The 20,866-nt window shown below is 28.7% G+C and overlaps 2 protein-coding genes across 3 annotated transcripts in view; both read left to right on the top strand.

The window, feature by feature from the left end:
* The first annotated feature begins 2,978 nt into the window (after window positions 1-2,978).
* On the top strand, window positions 2,979-4,052 carry LOC145839141 (ubiquitin carboxyl-terminal hydrolase 36-like). Its single transcript, XM_082946751.1, has one exon. It carries the CDS (start codon window positions 2,979-2,981, stop codon window positions 4,050-4,052), a length of 1,074 nt encoding a protein of 357 aa, XP_082802877.1.
* A 6,992-nt stretch (window positions 4,053-11,044) lies between these two features.
* The window catches only part of LOC145837731 (uncharacterized), a 31,893-nt gene continuing 22,071 nt past the window's right edge, over window positions 11,045-20,866 (top strand). For both annotated transcript variants that reach the window (XM_082945161.1, XM_082945162.1), the window contains exons 1-7: window positions 11,045-11,263; window positions 14,035-15,678; window positions 16,372-16,618; window positions 16,987-17,104; window positions 17,770-17,926; window positions 18,394-18,523; window positions 18,884-19,041. In XM_082945161.1, coding sequence (XP_082801287.1) covers window positions 11,060-11,263; window positions 14,035-15,678; window positions 16,372-16,618; window positions 16,987-17,104; window positions 17,770-17,926; window positions 18,394-18,523; window positions 18,884-19,041 — 2,658 coding nt within the window. In that variant the 5' untranslated portion in view covers window positions 11,045-11,059. The remainder of the gene's footprint in view (window positions 11,264-14,034; window positions 15,679-16,371; window positions 16,619-16,986; window positions 17,105-17,769; window positions 17,927-18,393; window positions 18,524-18,883; window positions 19,042-20,866) is intronic.

Raw genomic sequence — 20,866 nt, 5'->3', positions numbered from 1 at the left:
CAATAAAATAATTTTATTTATCTTTAAATGCTTATTTAGTCAATTTTAGCCTTGCGGTTACTTTTTTAATATTCTTAGAACTAACATTGTAATTTTTTAATTTATGGTTTAAAAAAAAAAATTAAGTATTTTAAAAATACTCAAGGAAGTTTAAGGTTACTCAAGGAAGATTTTTTGACTCAAAGAGTGGCAACCCTTTGAGTAAATGAATAAATTAAGCAACAATTTCATGTTTTAAATAATTTAAATAAACTAATGTTATATTTATAAAACAATAATTGATTAATAACACTAAATCTGTAAAAACTATAGGCTTAAAATAACATAGAAATGCCACACACTGAGGCTAGTTTAAATTTTATTAAGGGTTTTTTAAAATCTCAGCCTAGCTTATATTATTTTGGGTGTCTTTTGTAAATCTTAAGCTAATTAGTTATGCTTTTTAATAAATTTCTAGTTTCTTAAATTAATTAATTTTATGATTTGAAAATTTCCTTTTTTTTTAATAATTTTTATTTTCTACTTGTTTTGTTTGTTTTAAACAAAAAAAAAAGATAACTGTTTATTTTATAATTTTTAATTTGTTTTCTGATATTTTTTTTTCATAAAACAGGATTACTAGACTAGTAAATGTAATCTAAGATAGATATTTTTTTAACTCTCAACAACAGGGTTGCCATTTTACCTGGAAACCTGGAAAAACCTGGAACTTGACAATTTAGGCAAAAATAACCTGGAAAAATCTGGATTTTGAGATATTTTGAAAAAACCTGGAATTTTGGTAAAAAAAAACCTAGAAAAACCTGGAATTTTAAATAATTTTAACATTTTCAGTAGTAAAATTTCTATCATATAAATAATATTTTTTTGTCATCATCAAAACTTTTTTGATTAAGAAACACATTTAAAGTAACTTAATAAAATATTTTCAATGTTTTTATACTATTAAACACAGTTTCTTATATAGAAATTAGCTTAAAACTAAAATCAGACCCAAAAACGTGTACTTTAAAAACCTGGAAGAAAATTTGAAAAAACGAGTGGCAACCCTGTCAACAAAGATTTTTGCTCTAAAAAGTTGCAACCCTCTTAATAACCAGTTTTAGGTTTTACTATGGTTTATGGTTACCACACACTTTGCCTAGTTGAACTTTTCTTAGAAATACAGTGTTGCTAAGCATATTTTTTTTTTTTTGCAAAAAGTAGTCTATTTTTGGTATTTGTGTTAAGTCTCTTAATACATTTATGTCTAAAACCTTTTTTAAAAAGTATTAATTTTTATTTATATCTAAATTATTTTTTTATGATAATGTTGCTTAAATTATACTGCTACATACTTTTTAGCTTTGGCTTTCTCACCTTCCATATTTTTCATTCACCTTTCACATGAACATACACATTCACATAATGTATATTTATATAATTATATATTTTAATTTTAATAAAAATATTTATACACCTACTTTAGCTTCTATTCTTTCATTACAGTATTTATTTTTTTTACAGAAGCCAGTTGAAGTTCGTTGATTCGTTAACACACATAAACATATGTTGGTACAATAAAGGAAGAATACTGTATAATTTGTTTTTATTTACATTCCAGTAAACCTGTTTCACTAGGATCTGTTGTTAGCAAACACTTAAATCTATATTTTGAACAATTGTTTAAAAACAAAATTTTCACACACTCAAATTAATCATGATACCTTTAATGCTATTTTAAAAGTTAAAATAATTTGGCAAAGTAAATTTTTATGAAAAAATCATGCTGACATATGTTTGTTTGAACTTTTTTTGAAAAATTCAGACTAATTTGAAACTATTTCTAATTCCTAAATTTTTTTTTCATTCAGATATTTTTTGAGTTAACTGATGTTTTATTCATTTTAGCTTTATTAGTTTGTTATTTTATTTTGGCCAGGAAAAATACTTTTTTTTAAATTTATATTAGCTTAAGGAATTAAAAACTGGCTTATGGTAAATCAGGCATGCTTTTTTGATTGAAAGAGTGACTTAAATCTAAATTAAAATACTAATTCCCTTAAAATGTAGTAGTTGTATGTAACAAAACTTCATAACAAAATGTAGTTATACTTTAGGTTTTTTTTACCAGAAAGAAGTGACAATCAGTTACAACTCTGAACTTCGTGAAGTGCAAAAATTCAATGAATGAAAAATAAAATATCTGCTTCAACTATAAGGAGAGCAACAAGATATACATTATTTTGAATTTAGCAGTTTTAAAGTCGTTCATTGTTGTTGTCGTTTTTCTGTTTGTTTAATACCATTGGTTAAAACAGATAATACTCACAAAGTAAAATATGTAGAATTAGTTTAAGTATGTAGTTAATAACAAATAAAATATCTTAAGAGTACTGTAGTGTGGATTTTGTAGTGATTAGAAGATGTGTTTAATTAATAGTTATGTAAGACAAAATCAAACAGTTAAAATATCATTGTGAAAATAAAATAAACCAAATAGAAAATTTCATTATAGTTATAATCAAATAATAAATTTAAGCATTAGTTATTTAAAGATTTGCATGTAAATATAAACTTAGTTATGATTTTATAAAATAGGAATTAAATCTTTAATTTCCATGAAAACATAACTCATTAATACAAAACCTCAAGAATTTTGCTTTAACTAGAAATGTATTAGTAAAAGCGTTTATATAGTACCGCAACTAGCGGCGCTTATTAAAATTAGATGTTGGGGTGCACCGATTTTATTCTGCAGTTTGGTGTACTAAGGTTTTTATTAGCTTAACGACCACTGGTCTAACGCACATAAAAGAACAACACGTTTAAAACAAAAGATCCAAAGATAAAAACTCAAAGTGTTTGAATAATGTTCATACATTTTTCAATAAAGCAAAACTTAGAAAACTTCATTCACCTTAAATCTATAAACAGTTATATAAGCAAATAACAAATAAAAAACTTTCAGAGATCTTTTACACAAACTAATCTAAAATATGAAAAGCAACACCAAGCTCAACACGGAATGGCCGGAAACCTTCAAGGACCGCTCCAAGCTCCCGGGAATCCCCAACATCGGAAACACGTGCTACGCGAACGCGTGCATGCAGGCGCTGAACCACACGCCCGCCTTCATCAACCACTTCAGGGACATGACGTGCGACTGTAAAGAAAAAGCGCGCGAAGAAAACCGCGGGAAACAGTGCTACAACTGCTTGGTGAAAGAGTACGTGAGGCACTTTGAACATTGCACGAAGACGGACAGGGACATCAGGTCGGGAAAGTTCTTCGGATCAGTGATGCGCGACACGAAACTGATGGAAGTTGGGCGGGTGGGAGACGCCGAGGACCTGCTTATGCACCTGGAGGACAATTTGGAGGACGAGGACAAGAACAGTATAATAAGGGACATCTTCTATACCAAGACGGCCGACTTATACAGGTGCAAGAAGTGCGGAAACGTGAAGAAGGAGCTGAGCGGTACTGCAAATATTTTACTGAACAAGGGAAGGGTCACGGACCTCCTCGACACGCTGTGCGGGGAAACGGGGTGCGACGTCTTGCGGACGTGCGATGAGTGCAAGGAGAAAACCGAGTGCACAGAGAAGACGGTCATCGAAACGCCGCCGCACGTATTGCTTCTCAGGTTCAAGGAAGAGTACAAGCGCTCGTGGTTCGACAGGAAATCTTGTGAGTTTCCTGAAGAGATCAACATCGGAAAGTACATGGAAGATGCTGCCTGTGGATCCGATGTATTGTACAAGTTGTACGCCGTTATGGTGGGCGGGGGTCACTACTGGGCGTACTGCAAAGCGCCTAATGGTCAGTGGACTTGCTGCAACGACAGCTTCGTCAGCAACATTTCATTGGGAGACGTTCTGAGAGTGAGGGATCCGTTTGCGCTGTACTACGTGCGCGTTCAACCGGAACCTCAAAACGCAGAACGACAGGAGGTTCAAGTCGGAGATCAAATGGAAGATCAAACTGATGAAATTGAAGATTTAATGGAAGATATCATTCATCAAGTTGAAGACCAGGTTGATCAAACTGAAGCTCAGCCGCAATATTAGGCGGGAGACGATTAGTAGTTTACTTCGACGCGTAATGACGTCACAATTCAAAACTAACAAAGTTATAGTTTTTCTTACGTGTCTGAACGTCATGTGTAATTTTGCAGTTACGTTTTGGTATATGAAAAAGCACTTAAATTAATTGATTCCGTTTTCTTCCTTACTCCCGGTTTTACGTCGTCACTAGTCGATCTTGCAAAAATGAGTAGAAAGAAGCCTAGAAGTTTTATAACTAATTTCTTTTTACGATTACTTTTCTCGTTTACTTTTAGGAACTTTTTGAAATTGTAATAAATTTTATAGACAAATATAACAAATGTTGTTTTCATTATTTTTTTAATAAGTTTATCTACTATTATTAGATATCTATGATTATTTTAATATGTTGTTATATAGTTTGTTTTTTTCAACCGTTTTTTTAACTAACTAAATTTTCAAATACGATAAAACAAAATTATAAAAAATAAATATAATATATATACAAGGTCAACACAGTGTTACAATTAATTTAAGATTTTAAGTCCTTTAAGTTGAAATAAAATTAGGACTTAGAACACCAAAATTTATTAAACTAGTATATTGCTACTAGTTGTTTAATAATTATTTTTTTATTCTTTAACTATAACAAACCTTTTTAGTTTTTTCATTTAATATTAATCTTTACCTAATGCGGAATGTTAGTTAAAATTTGTCGAATTACTGTATTTAACAGTTTAATTAATAACAATTAATTTATACAATGAAAGTTTGTTAAGCTTAGTTTAAAATATAGAACTTAAATACAACTACGATTTATAAATTTAGTTTTAGAGCTGCCGTTTTGATTCCATTTGGTTAAGTGTTAAGACTTAACAAGAAAAAATATATTAAAATTACAAACTTTTATTCGTTTTCAATAGTATAGAAGTTTTGTAATGGTAACCAAGTTTAATCTATTTTTGTGTAGATTTTAATTAGTTTTACAACAGATCAAATTGTTATTAACTAGACACCTATACATCTACGAAGTGTAAAACTTACATTTTAATTGTTAAGATTAGACGCATAAAATTTAAATATAGAATATAAAGCAGTATAACAAAATAAATTACTAAAATTTTTAAATAAGAGGTTACTACAACGTAAGTATATTTTATAGGAGTCCCTAATGCTGATTTAAAAACACCAAGTGATCGCTTAAAAACTTTTATTGTGGTTGAAAATAGTTAGGAATGAATTTATTTATAAGCTTTATATAAAAATTTTTAAAGACTTAAGTAAGTTTACCTTAAAGTAATTGATAGCTTGTATAGTTATTGATAAAAGCTTATTATCAGTTTTATATTTGTAGGGCAAAACAAAAACTTAGACATTTTAGCTTGAGCTTTTAAAATGTTACATGTAGTGCACTTATTTTCATTTAAAAAAATTCTAGCTTGGTTTTGAAATAAACTTTTAATAACTAATGTGACTTAATAGGTAATATACAGCTTTTTAAATTCTAAATATTGTTAGCTAAACTTGAACTGTTTGAAACAAAACTAGTTGTATTTTTTGTTTTTTCTTAAGTTTTTTTAATAAATTAATTTTTAAATATAATTAGCAAAAAAATAACACGAAAAAGTTTTTTTTTTAAGAACTTTTAGTTAAGTTATGGTGTTAAAACAATTTAAAGCTCATAAGAACCTTCTTTTAATAATTCACTAAAGTTTTAAATTGCAGTAGGAAATGTTATCTATAACAACTGAAAGTAAATTGGTGTCAGTCAGTATTTTTATCAAATGGAATATGATATATGAACGTTGTTTTGTTTTCGTCTCAGATTTTACTTTATTTATGTAAAGTTAGATTACTTGTATTTTATCTTTTTATTTAACTACATTGCGTTCGATGTACTTGTAAAACACCCTTAGTAAGTACTTTGAGAACTTTCAGATTGAATGCTGAACATAGAGAATAAGTTGAACCACTAGCAGTGTAGTTTCATATAAGCACAACATCCAAACCTTCCTTGTATATCATGGTGAAATTTTAAATAATGAAATTAGATTCTATAAAGTGAAAAGAAAACAACTAAAAATAAATTATAGGTGTCTTTAAATTAATTTATACTTTAGGCAAGTTTGAATAAAACTTGTGTTTATGAAGTATTTTTTTTGTGCTTAAACAATTTATTTATATTTTCAAGGTAGAAAAACATAAGAACTCATTCTCCCTTCTGCAACAATAAACGTTTTCTGAAGGTAAATTTTAAAAAACAACAGTCTCAAACTGTATTTTCTACAACTCAATATTTTCAACTTTACTCACAAAAGGTCGCTTCAGAACTTTGTACAGAGGTTTATTGCAACTATGCCTGCCTGACAAGTCCTAATTAGGACGAAACTGGTTGCAGGTTGTCTTGGATGCTATTGTTGTTGTTTTTGATCATGTGTAGTTCATTATTTATTATATTTTACAACAAAAAAGCCTTTTCAGTGAAAAAGATAAAGTAAGTAATTACCTAGGATGGTATCAAGCTGAAATTATATTATATTTGATGTCATTTTTAACTATAATTTTAACTAAAAATTTATATTTCAAATATATATATAAAAAAAAAAATTATTTATCATAAAAAACTAATAAAACTTGAACGCTTAAATGCTTTTATTTTACAATATAAAGCAATTACATCAATATAATAATTTAAGTTGATTACAATATTATGAAATAAATTAAATAAATTATTTTAGTTGATTGTAAATAAATTTAATTCTTACTATGTATTCATACATTTTGTTTGAAATAAAGTGTGTTTTTAGATTTAAACTTAGTAGGCTTAAAACATTGATTTTTAGCCCAAAATTATGGTAAAAAAACACCTCAAGTACAATATAATTTCAGCTCAAAATTGGTGCAAAATCATCCTAGGTATCATCATACCAAAGATGACATGTGAAGTTTTATTTTCCCCTTAAAATAAAGCTTGTATTTTTTTGTGAATGTGTAGGTGGACCACTATGATTAAGTCTTTCCAACTTGAAGAGTTTTCCAACCCATCACAAGGACCCCTAAGACTTCAGCTGTCAGAAAAATCGATCAAACTAAGGAAAAATAAAAACTACCTCTCAACCAAGATAATAAAACTGTTGGTGACAGCTAATTGGAGACCAGTTTAAAAGTGTAAAGTTTTAGAATTTACTATCAAGGGCATATGGGGGTAAAACACTTTTTCACAATTTAATCTTATTATTTTATACAGTTTTTACTAATCTACAAGATGCTTTTTACAGATTTAAAAAATTCACAAATGATTGTTGAGATATAGCCAGTCAAAGTTGGAGGCAACAATAGGTTCCTTATGGGTAGAGCAAACTAAAATGGCAAATAACTAGAAATCACTAAAAATTATCTCCTCCTACGTTTTTTGAGATATCTACCTCAAATTTTCAGGAAATGTTCCTTGTAATTTTTGAAAAGTTGTGTCAAAACAAAGTTTAAAAATATCAAAAAATAGAAATTTTGTAATAATAAAAAAAAAAACTGTTTTTTTGTTTATTTTTAATATAAAGTTTTTATTTAAAAAAAATCCTGCTGACAGAATTTTCAAATATATCAAGGAACACTTTCTATCTAAATTACGTAGAAGAAAATAGGTTTTTAGTAAAATAGTTTATTTTTTAGTTTTAGTTTGCGCCTCCCATAAGGAGCCTAATGTTGCCTCCGACTTTGACTAGCTGTGATTCAAAAATTAATTTGAATTTTTTAAACTGTAAAAAGAATATTGTAGCCTAGTAAAAACTATTTAAAACAAGGTCAAATTGTGAAAAAAGTATTTTACCCCTCCCCCCCTTTTCCCTTAATTGTAAATACTTAAATTGACCTCAAGTTTTGAAAATATTTTCACAAATATAGGATAATAGAGTGTGAAGTTTACAGTAAACATCTCAGTAATAACAAGCTTGAAATCTCAACACTAAAGTCAACTAAGTGTGTCAAATTCATGTAGCTCAAATCCCAAAGCATTTGTTTGCCAGCTTTGACAATAACATCTCAACCCAACCATGTAATCATTGCCATTAATATGGTTGCCAAACACTCAGGGAATTTAGATTTTTTATAGATCTAAAATAAAATTTAGTTAAACAAGATTTTCAAAAAAAATAATTTTATTAGTTTTTAACTGCTTATTTGGAGATTTTTTAGCCTTCTATATTCTTAGAATTAAGGGAATATTAAGGAATATAGGTAAACCACCTTTTTCACAATTTACTCCCATTTTGTTTTGTTTTAATCAAGCTACAAGTTGCTTTTTACAGGTTTTTATAACTTGAAACAATTTTTGAGATATAGACGTTCAAAGTCAGAGCCCATAATAGGTCCCATATGGGAGGCACAAACTAAAACAGCAAATAAGTAGAAATCACTAAAAATCTATTTCCTACGTTTTTTGAGATAAATACCTCAAATTTTTTAGAATTATTCCCTTGAACATTTAGAAAATTCTGTCAAAATTAAATTTTTTAAATAAAAAATATTTATTTTTTAACGGAAAGAAAAGTTTTTTTTTGTTATAAAACTTCTATTTTTTAATTTTTAAAGGAAAAGGACGAAACTGTTCTCAGACTACCAAAAGCTTGTGGTCTGATGATCAAATTTGTATGATCAAACTTTGTAAACTTGAGCTTGTCTCATGGCACATGAAAGTCAAGGCTTTGGCACTGTAGACCTTATCCAATGTTTTTTGTTGTTAGATCTTGTAGTACAATGCGCAAAGAAAAAAAAAACACTGCTAGTAATTTAATTCAGAATTGTTTGGGAATTAAAAAAAAAAGCCCTTTTGACTGATATTCAAGACTTAATCCAAAAAATTTGATCCAAACCCAAAAAAAAAAAGATTTTTCAAATCCAAAAAAAAAAAAGGATTTGAAAAAAACTCAGGGAAACTCAGGAAAGTTTCTGGTCATTCAGGGAAGGTTTTTGACTCAAAGAGTGGCAACCCTGCATCAAAGTGAACCCACAATTAGATTTTGAAAAAAAAAACAATTAACTAGTATAATAGTACGTACACAAACCTTAAAAGTGTTTTTTAACAAATAATATAATTTTTCTTCTATTTACGTGTTTATGTGTTTAGACTAGTTAGTGACTTAATATTTAGAAGTTCAGCTTTTACAGCTTTCAATGCTTCCATTACAACCCCTTTACAACAGAGCCATATGTTTATGGATATAAATTAGACTAAGATATTTTTAAAGCAGTGTATGTTAAACTTTTTCATTATAAAGTTTAATTTGGAATTATATGTATTTATAAACTAATAGTAACCCAAATTTTAAAGTTAATTTGTTTTTTTTTTAATTTTTGAGATGTATTTGTGTTATACAGTGTATGTAAACAACAAAAAATGGTTCATAAATTACTTATTTTCAAACAAAAACTAAACTTTTAACAAAGTCTAAAAAAACAAAACTTAAGCTCTAAATTTTTAAAAGTTTTTGTAACACTTTTTTTTTTTAATCTAAAAGGAAGCATCAGTCATAAAATCTGTATATTGCTTAGATAATTGTGATATACACAATTCTACATAATGAAGTATTTTTTTAGAAAAACTGGTTCCATATTTGTTGCCAAATTACTCAGTTTTACTACTGCTAGCAACACAAAACATCATTTAAATAATGAATACTTTTTAAAACTATTAAAACTTCTAAAACATTATTCAAAAGTTTTTAACAAACAATTTCTGTTTTGAAAGTTTAATGGAACCATGAAGATTATTTAGTAGACAGCATTTAAAATAAATAAAATCTGCTAGTTAAAAATTGGTACAAAAGTTGATTAAAAAATAAATTTAATGTTTTTAAAACGTCTGTGTTTCTTAATTGTCATCATAGACCATTTAGTATTGAATTCTAAACAAGGTTGTCAAAATACATGAAAGTTTTGAAATAGGTGGAGTTTGACAATTTAGGCAATAATAATATGTAATTTGAGAAATTTTGAAAAAAAGAAAAACCTGGAGTTTTAAACAGTATTACACGTGAAATTATGTCATTTAGATTAAGTATAAAAAATATATCAAATACAATTTTTTTGTATCATATATATTTAAAAAAAACACATTAAAAGTAGCAATACAGTATCTTTTCAGTAATTTATACCATTTAAGACAATTTTTACCTTGAATTATGTTTTATACTAAAAATTAACAAACAAAGTTGTATTTTCAAAGTCCTTGAAGAAATTAAGAAAACCTGAACATTTTTCAAAAAACTTTTGACAACCTTATTACAAAATATTTGTTCTAAAAAATAGTAAAAAAAATCAAATTTTTTTTAATACATTGGCATGTTTACATGTTTATCAACTCATAAATAATGTTATGGGAGGACCTACTAGTATATCACTAGTATATCAAATCACTCGTAAGATGATTTTCGTCCACAAAAGAAAAATTAATATTATCTAATTGTTTATTAAAATGTAAACTTAACGCATTAAAAAAATCTTTAACAGATTTTCCTCCTGTTTTTAGAACTAGACAACTTTTGTTTGATTTTACCAAAATTATAAATTGTTATTTATTTTAAAACTAATTGCTAAAATCTTTTGGTCAAAATTGAACAAATTAATATTTGTCAAATTGTTTTTTTTTAATTAGTTTAGTTGCTTTTTACTAAAAAGTAGTACTTTTTGCAAGTGTAATGGAAGTCATGGAGTTGTCAGTTTATTTTCTAACAATTTTTTTGTGCTCTTAAATTAAAAAGAACAATACAACTTTAGACTAAGTAACTTGTCTGTTTCTAAATTACATATCTTGTAGGGCAAAAAATCTTACATAAAAAAGTAAAAGTATCTATTTTATAGTTTCAAAAAGCAATAGTTTGTCTACATTAGTTTTTTTTACAACACTTGAAACTTAGATGTTAACTTCAACTTTTAACATTGTTTTTACAACTTCATTTCAAGACAGTGTATTTTTTTATTACCTTAGCCATACACAACCATATTACTTTCAGCATGTAAAATAATATTTGAAAATTATGACATCAATAAATGTTGGAATGTCTTCGGGAGCCACCCTGGAGCGTTCCTTGTCGCTGCCTCCATTCAAAAGGAAGCAGAGGAGAGTGAAGGCCAGCTGTAATGAGAAGAGCGCAAATTCTTCCAATGTTTCAGCAGTGGAGATGCGGACAAATGGGAGCAGAGTTTGGAACAGGTCTGTCAGAGCAAAGTTTGGCCAGAAGGTTGGTTTGTAAACTTGTATATTTTAAATTGATTTAGTCCTTTGATTGTCGTAGCTATCATTTTAGAAAAAGTCTAGTGTTTTACAAATGTTTTAATACCATTATATATATATTTTAATATAAGTCGTTAAATCAGGTTTAAAGTGCTAAAAAGTTTATAAACTAATACAGGTATAGAAAAAACTTATTTAATTTAAAACAAACCCTGATTCTTGTGTATGATACATGTTATCTAAGTCATTATATATGCATAACAGTATTTTAAAAAGTGTAATCAACTTTAATTTCAAGTGATAAAATATTAAAAAACACCTATTTTTTTTGATAATTATCTAATATTTTTGTGAAGAATTACTTTCACTCTATCTCTTTTTATTGAACAAATATTTTTCATTATACTATATATTTTTTCATTTAAACAGCTTATTTTTGTTGTAATTACATTTGCAATTAAGAAAACTTAGATCTTTGTCTTTTTTAAACAAATTATTTTCTACAAGATTAAAATGTATAGTAGCTCTGTGTACAAGTATGTTTGTTTTTTATATTAAGTATTAAAAAATTTTATTAGTTTTAAAATAAAAGGTAAATATTTATTTTCTAGAAAGCTTTAAATATTAAAGAATTTAAGTACTGTTAATTTAGAAAGTAATAATTTTTTTTATGGTTTAAATGTATAAAAAAAAGTTGTTTTTTGTGTTTTTATTGGCTTAAATTTAAACATAAAGCTACTTTTAATCGGTGCCTAGTAAAACATAGATTTATAAACTTTAAAGATAAAGACTATTTTGTTAAAAGAAAAAGCAAAGAAGTATGTTTAAAAAAAGTTAAATTAAGGCCATTGTATCTTGTCAAACTTTCAATAATATCAAAAAACTTAAATTTCGAGCTATAAATGGTTTTTAGAAAATAATAATACTTTTTTCTTATTTTAAGGTATTGTTAGCATTGTATCAAATGTTTAGCTGGTAACTCTTTTATAGTCAATTCTTTAGAAGTTTAAAAATTCATTAATTTTTTTTTTTGTGATTTGAGCCAACAAAGTACATTTAAAAGTTCTTGAAGTCTGTTGGAAAAGTCACTGCTAGATTTATTATCAAATAAAACTTTATCTAAAAAGAAACTTATGTAAAAAAACAATTAATTTTGTAAAAAAATTCATGATTTTAAATAAAAATGTTTTTATTAAAATAAAAAATGCATTTTTGAAAGTATCTAACAAAATATAAAATACAGACTGTAAAAATTCTAAAATCTTTATTATAGTTGAGCTTATGCTAAAGTTTTAACAAATTGAGTTGTATTCATTTTCACGTGGTTACCACAAAGCCTGGAATTAAGGAAAAGCCTGGAAATTTACAATTTAGGCTAAAATAACCTGGAATTTTGAAAAACAAACTTAAAAAATCTGAAATTTAACTTGAAAAATAGTAAAATTTTGATTTGACACAAAAAATACGTCATATACATAAAAAGTTTTTATCATTATCAAATTTTTTTTTATAAAAAAACTTATTAAAATTAACTCTACAATATCTTTTCGATGTTGTTATACTATTTACCACAGTTTTTTTCCTGAAACTTAACTTTAAAATAAAAATAGACCCAAAAACGTTTAAAACACCTGGAAGAAACTCAGAAAACCTGAAAAAAGTTTCTCAAAAACCAGTGGCAACTCTGTTGTTAGACAAAAGGATATATGCATAACCCTTTCGTTTTACCATTTAAGTTTGTTTTACTTTTCCAAAAAGGTCCCTTACAGCTCTCAAAAATTTAAATTTAAGTTTATTCGATATTTCATGTAGTTAACAGTAATAGTAATTACAAAAAAATCTTAAAGATAAAGTAAAAATTAAAAAAAATCAGTTCATACTGCCTATATTTGAATGTATAGACTACTTATTTTTAAAGCCATTATGTTGAAGCTATTGTTAAGGGCATAGGGGAGGTCCACCTTGATTTTTACAAGTTGATCTTATTTTATAGAGTTTTATCTGAGCTATCAGACATTTTTAACCACCTGAAAAAATTCAAAGTACTTATTGAGATATGAGACATCAAAGTTGGTGACCTCAATAGGTTCCTAATGGAAGGCGCAAACTAGAAACGCAAAAAAGACCATTACACTAAAAATCTAAGCAATCTTCTTCAAATTTTCAAAGAAAGTGTTTATTAAATTTCAAAAAGATTGAATGCAGAAATTTTGAAACAAAAAATAAAAACAAAAAATACCACCTATTTTTTTGTTTTTATTATCTAAAATTTTTATCTTTTAATGTTTTTGCATTCCTACATTCAAAGTCTTATAAACCTTAAAAGGAAAGTTTCCTGAAAGTTTTAGGTCTCGAGCTCAAAAAATGAAGGAGAAGATAGTTTTTTAGTGATTTTTAAAATTTCCTAGAAAAATGACCCCAAAAAATTTGGGGTCTATACGTTTGTATCAGATACTTTTTATAAAAATCATAATATCTCTAAAGTTAAATAATTTTTTTTAATTCTATAAAAACTGGCTTGTATTTTTTTACTTTATGCTTTTATATATAATCAAATGTTAATTTTAGTAAAAAAAGATGTCTGACCCCCCTATGCCCTTAACACTTTTAAGGAGTAGTTCATCTGAAATTTTTAAAATGGAATGCAAAAAAAAGTTTTAACCCTAAAATAAATTGTTAGAATGAAATTTAAAATAATCTATTTAGCTTTTTGTTTTACTTATAGCTCTAATTTTTTTATACATATAAAATTCATTTAAAGCATTTTTTTTATTCCAGGCAAACATCCGAGTGAGCAAATTTGATCCGCTGCGCGTCGGCATTGAACTGTCTTCAGATGTCCTTGAAAAGATGACCAACTCGAAGTTCAAGGACAGCAGTGAAGTGTGCCCCTGCTGCAGAAAGCCAAGCAACAGCATCTACAGCGCAGAAAAGGAAACAAGCCTGCTGAAAACCAACAGTTCGGGCAGTTCAGGTTTCATCCGCAAAATCCACCACTCCATACGCAGGAAAAACCCCCCGAGCGAGCTGACCATCGTGACAAAGGTGATAAACTTGAGCTTCAGCGGAGGCCAGAGCCTGGGCCTTTCAGTCAGAACGCGCAAGTTCAACAGGAGGCAGGAAACGGCCCTTCTGTCAAAGAACAAAAACTTCAACTTGAAGCACGGCGTCTTCATAAGCAAGATAAGGCCCGGCTCGCTGTCCAGCAGGGACAGCAACATCAAGGTTGGCGACCAGGTCGTGTGCATAAACGGGGCGGACGTCACCGGTTACAGCGTGAAGAAAGTTGCGGGCCTGATGTTCATGATGAAGGAGGACCTGCAGATAACGTTGAGGAGTTTTGTCTTCTCTCAACCTTTGCAGCAGAACAACTCGATGGTGGAAGAGGACAGAAAGTGCACCTGCTCGAACCACAAGCAGAAGTTTGACGGGGTTAAAATACTTACAATTTTGCATGAAAACGACGGTACTGCGGTTGAAAATTTGTCTGAAGCTAAACCTTCGGTGATTTTGAATGAAAAGAGTAAAGAAAATAAGGGTTTGAAAGAAACAGTGACACTTGCTAAACCAGGTATAGGAAAAAGAAGAAACGGTTCTTTCAATGTTGGTCCTTGTGTAACAGCCAGTGTGTACGACAACGGCACACCTTTGCAAGGGAGCAATTCTTTTTTTGATAAGAGCCCGGGCGTCCAGCAGTTTACGCCGGAAAAAAGTGCGGACATTTTCAGGCAGGATCCGGTGCACCAAAAGTTTGACGAGTCTCTCTTGCTGCTGCAAAACGCAATTTTGGGGCTGCCTGGATTTTCACCGCCGCCCGAGCTGGACTGCGCCAAACAGGCAGACAGGGATGTCAACTTGTCCAACAACTTTTTGTACATCGACAACAACAGCAGCAGCACGAACGAGATACCGGAAACCAACTTGAGCGACGTCGACAGCCTGCTCAGCGAGTTTCTGGACAACAGTGCGAAGCAGTCAGTTGGTGAAAACACTGAAAACCATGTTAGCAAGCCCAACAGCTTTTCCGTGTTTGAAAAAGAAGCTGCTTCGAACAAAGAGGCGAAGAAGCAGGTTTTGTTTGACGAGCCCGACTACGACGACGTGGCTTCCTCGGAACCTGAAGACGCGTTTGACGCGGACGAAATCGACATTGACGAGCTGGTGGGCGCTCCGGCTGCGAGCAAAACTAAAAAGAGGAAGAAGGTGGTTCGCTCCAAGTCGTTTGCGGTTTCCGGCGCTTTCACTTCTGAAAACCAGCAATCGGGTTCGGTTCCCAAAAGAACTGCGCCCGGTCTCTTCCCGCTGATCAGTTGCAACGATAGCGATTCTGAAAACAATGAGCATTCGGGCTGCAAGAAAACAGTGTTTAGCAGTAAAGATAGGAAAAAAAATTCAACGAACTCGGAAAGTGCTTTTATTAAAGTGAGTGAAAAATTTAAACATTAAATACTATATGATTTATCTTCTTCTAAAAGTATTAATAATAATTGATTATCAGTAAAATATTAAAGCTATATAAACTGTAGTTTGAATATTGATTATCATATATTATGATAGATAAAACTTACTTTTAAGGAGTTTATTAGGTCCTGAGCATCTTATGTATGTATTAAAAGTACAAAACGTTTTTTATAAACTAAGATAGTAGTTTGAAAAATAAAACTTTATTTTTTACTTATGTATTTTATTTATTTTTAACTAAACTAACATTTCGTTTAAATTCAAACTTTATCAACTTCAAAATAACTTTTGAATATACACATACTTTTGATAAGTTTAAATAAACTTTACAAAAGTTTTTATTCTCACTGTTTAAAGTACTTCGTAATGTAGGTATTGTATGTTTAAATGGAAGTAGATTTAAACACAAAATATTCATTTATTAATGGCAATTAAGTCTTTAATATTTAATTTTAGTTCCAATATTTAACAACTTTTTTTAAAATAAACATTCTATAGTAGCAGTAATTGACTGCTACTATATGAAAAAAAGATTAAAACCTTATTCTGAAACTATATTCGTACCTAATTTTTTTTATTTAAAGCATTTAGTTTTGGTTTCCATTCTCTAGCTTGGGGTTAAGTGATTGATATTAATTTTTTTTAATTTTAAAGAAAGAAAAAACCGTTCTACTCACTGGCAATGGATCGGCAATGAAAGAAAAAAGCAGTGCTCATGTGGTGACTAAACTGATTGAAAAAAAGTCTTTCGAGGGAAAGACTGTTGACAACAACTCGATAGCTTCTAAAAAGAAAGAGATGAGCTTGTTTGTGAACGACTCTTCGAAAAAGAAGAGAATTGAAATTATTCACAACACATCAACAAAACATTCGTTTAGAATTAATCCAGAATTGAAATCGAGTACGTTTGGACGTAATTGTATAACTGTCTGATTAATTCAGTAAATAAACTTGTTTAGATATGTTACGTTGGGTCAGTACTTATTTGATTTAACATGAGTGTTTTTCAATTTTAAATTTTAAGTTTATATCTTTTAAGAAATAAATGCAAGTTATTATAAAAAGCTACCTATTACCGCTTTCTAATCAGTGATACTGCTAAATATCTATTGGATTATAAAAAACATAAATCAATTTTTTGTTCTCGTCGACAGCAAATAATCTTCTATCGCACTTTTAGAAACTCTTAAATATAACTCGAAACTTCATTTTAAAAGTAAAAATTATTATTATTGTTTTTTTTTATTTCGAAATATTTTAACTTAACAGAAACACCGGACACGTGCGAACAGTCAAAGATCAGCCCGCTTCCGCTACTTTCTCCTTCCAGAAGCAGAAAGATGAACTGGGGACAGAAGTTGACGCAGAGAATTCGAAAAATTGGAGGGTGAAATATTTGTTTTTATTTTTTAAAAACCATTTTTATTAACTCTACAAACTTCTAGTCTTTTGAACTATTAATTTGAATGCAAAACTAATCTTTAAAGTAGTTTTTGTATGTTAGATTAAAGATTTAATTTTAGTTTAATTGCAATAAATGATAATAAATAACATTAAATTTTATGTTGATTAGTCAAGTATTCGAACTTAGTTAAGCAGCTGTTAATTTGATAAAGTATAAGCCAATAATACAGAGTGTAAACAGTTATTTTAAAATATTTTTTTTGTTATAAAACTTTTAAGCGTGCTTTAAAATATGCTACTTTATTTTCAATACTGTTTAATGATCTCAAAATGTATAATAAACAAGCAAATAACATTCACCATCCACGAAAAAGTTGTTTATTGAATTGTAGTTTAAGCCACTAGTTTTAGAAAGATTGCTGTGCTTGTAACTTTATTAAACTATAAATAAAATAAACTTATAAAAACTAATAAAGAATAAAAGTAATAAAAAACATAAAAAAAAAAGTGTAAGCAATAAAACATAAAATGTTTAATTACTCAAAAAAAAATTAAGTAGCCCATAAACTTAAGTATATAAACTTATTAAGACTTATTAACATTAAAAAACAAACAAAGAAATAAAATTAAAATAAATGAAACAAACAGGCAAGACGACGCTCCCTCCAACGACAAGGACGAGTCCAACCAATCAGGCGGCAGCAACGAAAGAGCCAATCAGGCGTTCCCGTTCGATCAGAGCCGGCCAATCAGCAAGCAGAACAGTAAGTCGGTCATCAACCGCTACCACCTCGACATCAGCATCGTTAGTTGATTGTTTTGTGAATGTTTAGGGAAATAAATTAAAACAAACTATTAGTGAAAATTTATGAAGCAAAATATGAAAAGTTAAAAGACTACATTTTTGCTTCTATTTTTGTTTTTTGACAAAGGTTTTTTTTTGAAATGCTGCACAGAACTTTAGAGTTAAAAGAATTATTTACCAGCTTGCTAATTCTTTATAGTTATGAAGTTTTAAATCTTTAACATTAAAAAAAAAATCTTTAATCTTTTTATCAAGGACTATAAAAAATTAAAAAAAAAAATTGAAAATGAAGTTAACTAGTTTTAAAAGAGAAAGTTATTTGAAATCTCAGTTCTTTTTAGTTATTGTTTTAATTGAAGTATCAATTTATAGTATCAAATAATTAATTATTCACCAGACGGCTGCTGGTTGGTGATTTTAACATAATAACAAACAACAAAACCACATTTAATTAAAATAAATTGTAGGCGCAGCAACGTAGGATCAGCAGGCAGTTGCTGATCGGTGAAGCGAACAGGGATCCCAAGCTGCAGATGCTCACCACGAATCAGTTCAAAAAATACAAGCCCACCGCCTACCAGTTGCCATTGATCGACGGTATTAGATTTGAAATATTTTAATTGGTAGCTGGTCGTTAGAAAAACTTTCACACCGAGTTGAATCTAATTTTTGACAATTGGCAACGAGTAAACTTTTTTTTTCAAAGTACGAGTTGCCGTTAATTTACGCTATTGTTTCGAATAAATTTTTGATTTGAAACATTCTAATTGATAGCTTTTTTACATCAAGTTGATTTTGTATATATAAAAGCTTAATATTTTTTTGAAAACCAGCATCAGTTTTCGTTGGTTTGTTTCAAATTTAAATTGGATTCCAATCAGTAAAATAAAGTTGTAAGCTAGAATGTAAAGATAACACCCCCGACGTACTGTTAAATTGAAAAAAAAATTCAAACAGGCTGCGTGGTGATGACGATATACGGGGCGTGCGACCTGAAGAAGTCGCTGTGCGAGGCGTCGTGCCTGATGCAGATCGACGATTGCGACGACAAGAGGGTGGGCACCACGATGCAGACTTGCAGGGGAGGGCAGGTGGCCTGGAACCAGTGCTTCGAAGTTCGTTTGATTATCAGATATATATCTATTAATCTAGTTTGATAGTAGTAAAATATTTTTGTATTTAGTGAACCAGTGCTTCGAAGTTTGTTTGATTATTTTTGTTTGCTTTATAAAATTAATTGTTTGTTAATCTGGTTTGTAGATTGTTTAATATTGATATGATTTCATGTGTTTAGCGAACGAGTGGTTTTAATATATGTCTTAAAATTAAAAAAAAAGTAGTGCTTTGAAGTTTGGTTGATGAACCATAGAACTGTAGTATGTACTTTTAAGCATACAGCTTATTTGTATTAAGTGGAATTTGTCATTTGGAGTTTGCATTAAATTTTTTAAATAGAAATAATATAGTTTGTGTATAGTATTTTAAAGTTTAGAAACAATGTAAAACTTTTGGTTTTTATTTTTCTCTCTTCTTTTTGTTCGTCCTATTCAAGTGGCTCGGATTTTGATGTCTTAGTCCAAAATTGTACAATAAACAATATAGTAATAAAAATATTACTATTATTGTTATTAATAGTTATTTAGTACTGTAATTTATAGTCAAATGAAAGTAATAATCTACCTTACTTTAATTAAGTTAAACCAGTGCTTCAAAATCTGTATCTGCATTTACTAAAAATTTAATAGTTTTATTTAACTATATAGACAGTAGGAGCTGTAAGATATTTATGTATATACACTGTTTAGGTTATGAGACACCCGTGCTATGCACGTTTGAACTTGGTAAATGAGATTCACGTATATTTATGAGTTTGTTTAATAAATGTGAAACCATATTTTCGAAGTTTACTTGTTTTGAAGCTGAAATAATTTTATTAACAGCTGTATAATTATTTACTTTTATCAATTAAATAAGTAGTTGAATAAATATACTTACATAGTCAATCTAGATTGGTTACCTTTAAGCTTTTATAGCATCTAAAATTCAATTTAACAACAATTTTCTAATTAATTCTCAATGTAGTTTTTTAAACTATTGTTGAACTGTTAGTAGAATTTATATACTTATTTACTAGGTTAATGTTGATCTATGTATAAAGTATACATTTTATATCAATTGCGTATATTTACAACTTAAACTACTCAAAGTTATATAAATTAAATTTAAATTGTAATTTTATTTAGATTTTTTCACCAATGTTTTAAATTCTTTTAGATAAAAATACCTTTCAACCGTATGAAGATTTACTAACACTGTTTGTTCTTTATCATTTAGTTACTCATAGTTTCAGTAAAATGTTTTCAAAAACTATTTAAAAAAAGACTAACAAATTTCGATATATAACCTTCAATTTCGTAGATAAAATGCACTTAAAAACACTAAAATAGTTTATACTACATAAATAAATCAGTTTAGTAATATGAAGTTTTAAATTATTTCCCACTACAATTGTTGTATTATTTTTAGTTGGAATTGTATTTTTTACACTCTAAAATTTTTTTTGGTTACCTTGTAATTTAAAAGTATGTTTTTTGAAACTTCTACTGTTCGTATAAAGTTTGGAACAGTTTTTTTTTAATTTATATTTTTTAAAATTTCTTCTTTGTTAGCTCTGTACCAAGCACAAAGTTGAGTGAAATTAGACGAATTAAAATACTTGTGACGTTAATACTACACTTTAAAGTTCATTGTTTCCTTTTTGTTTCGTTGGTTTTAGTTTCTCTCCTGGTTAATTAATCAATTTGAAACGAGTAGATGTACATCGTAAAGTTGGAATTTGTGTAGATTTAAGATGAGGAATTTCAACGAGAGCAGCTCAAAGCTTCAATTGATCTGACTTTTCAGATGAATTATGACTTTTGTGTGTTTTTTGAACTTTGG

Source organism: Thalia democratica, chromosome 6 (assembly GCF_965202585.1).
Source record: "Thalia democratica chromosome 6, ktThaDemo2.hap1.1, whole genome shotgun sequence".
Taxonomy (NCBI): domain Eukaryota; kingdom Metazoa; phylum Chordata; class Thaliacea; order Salpida; family Salpidae; genus Thalia; species Thalia democratica.
This window is presented reverse-complemented; position numbering and strand designations above follow the sequence as displayed.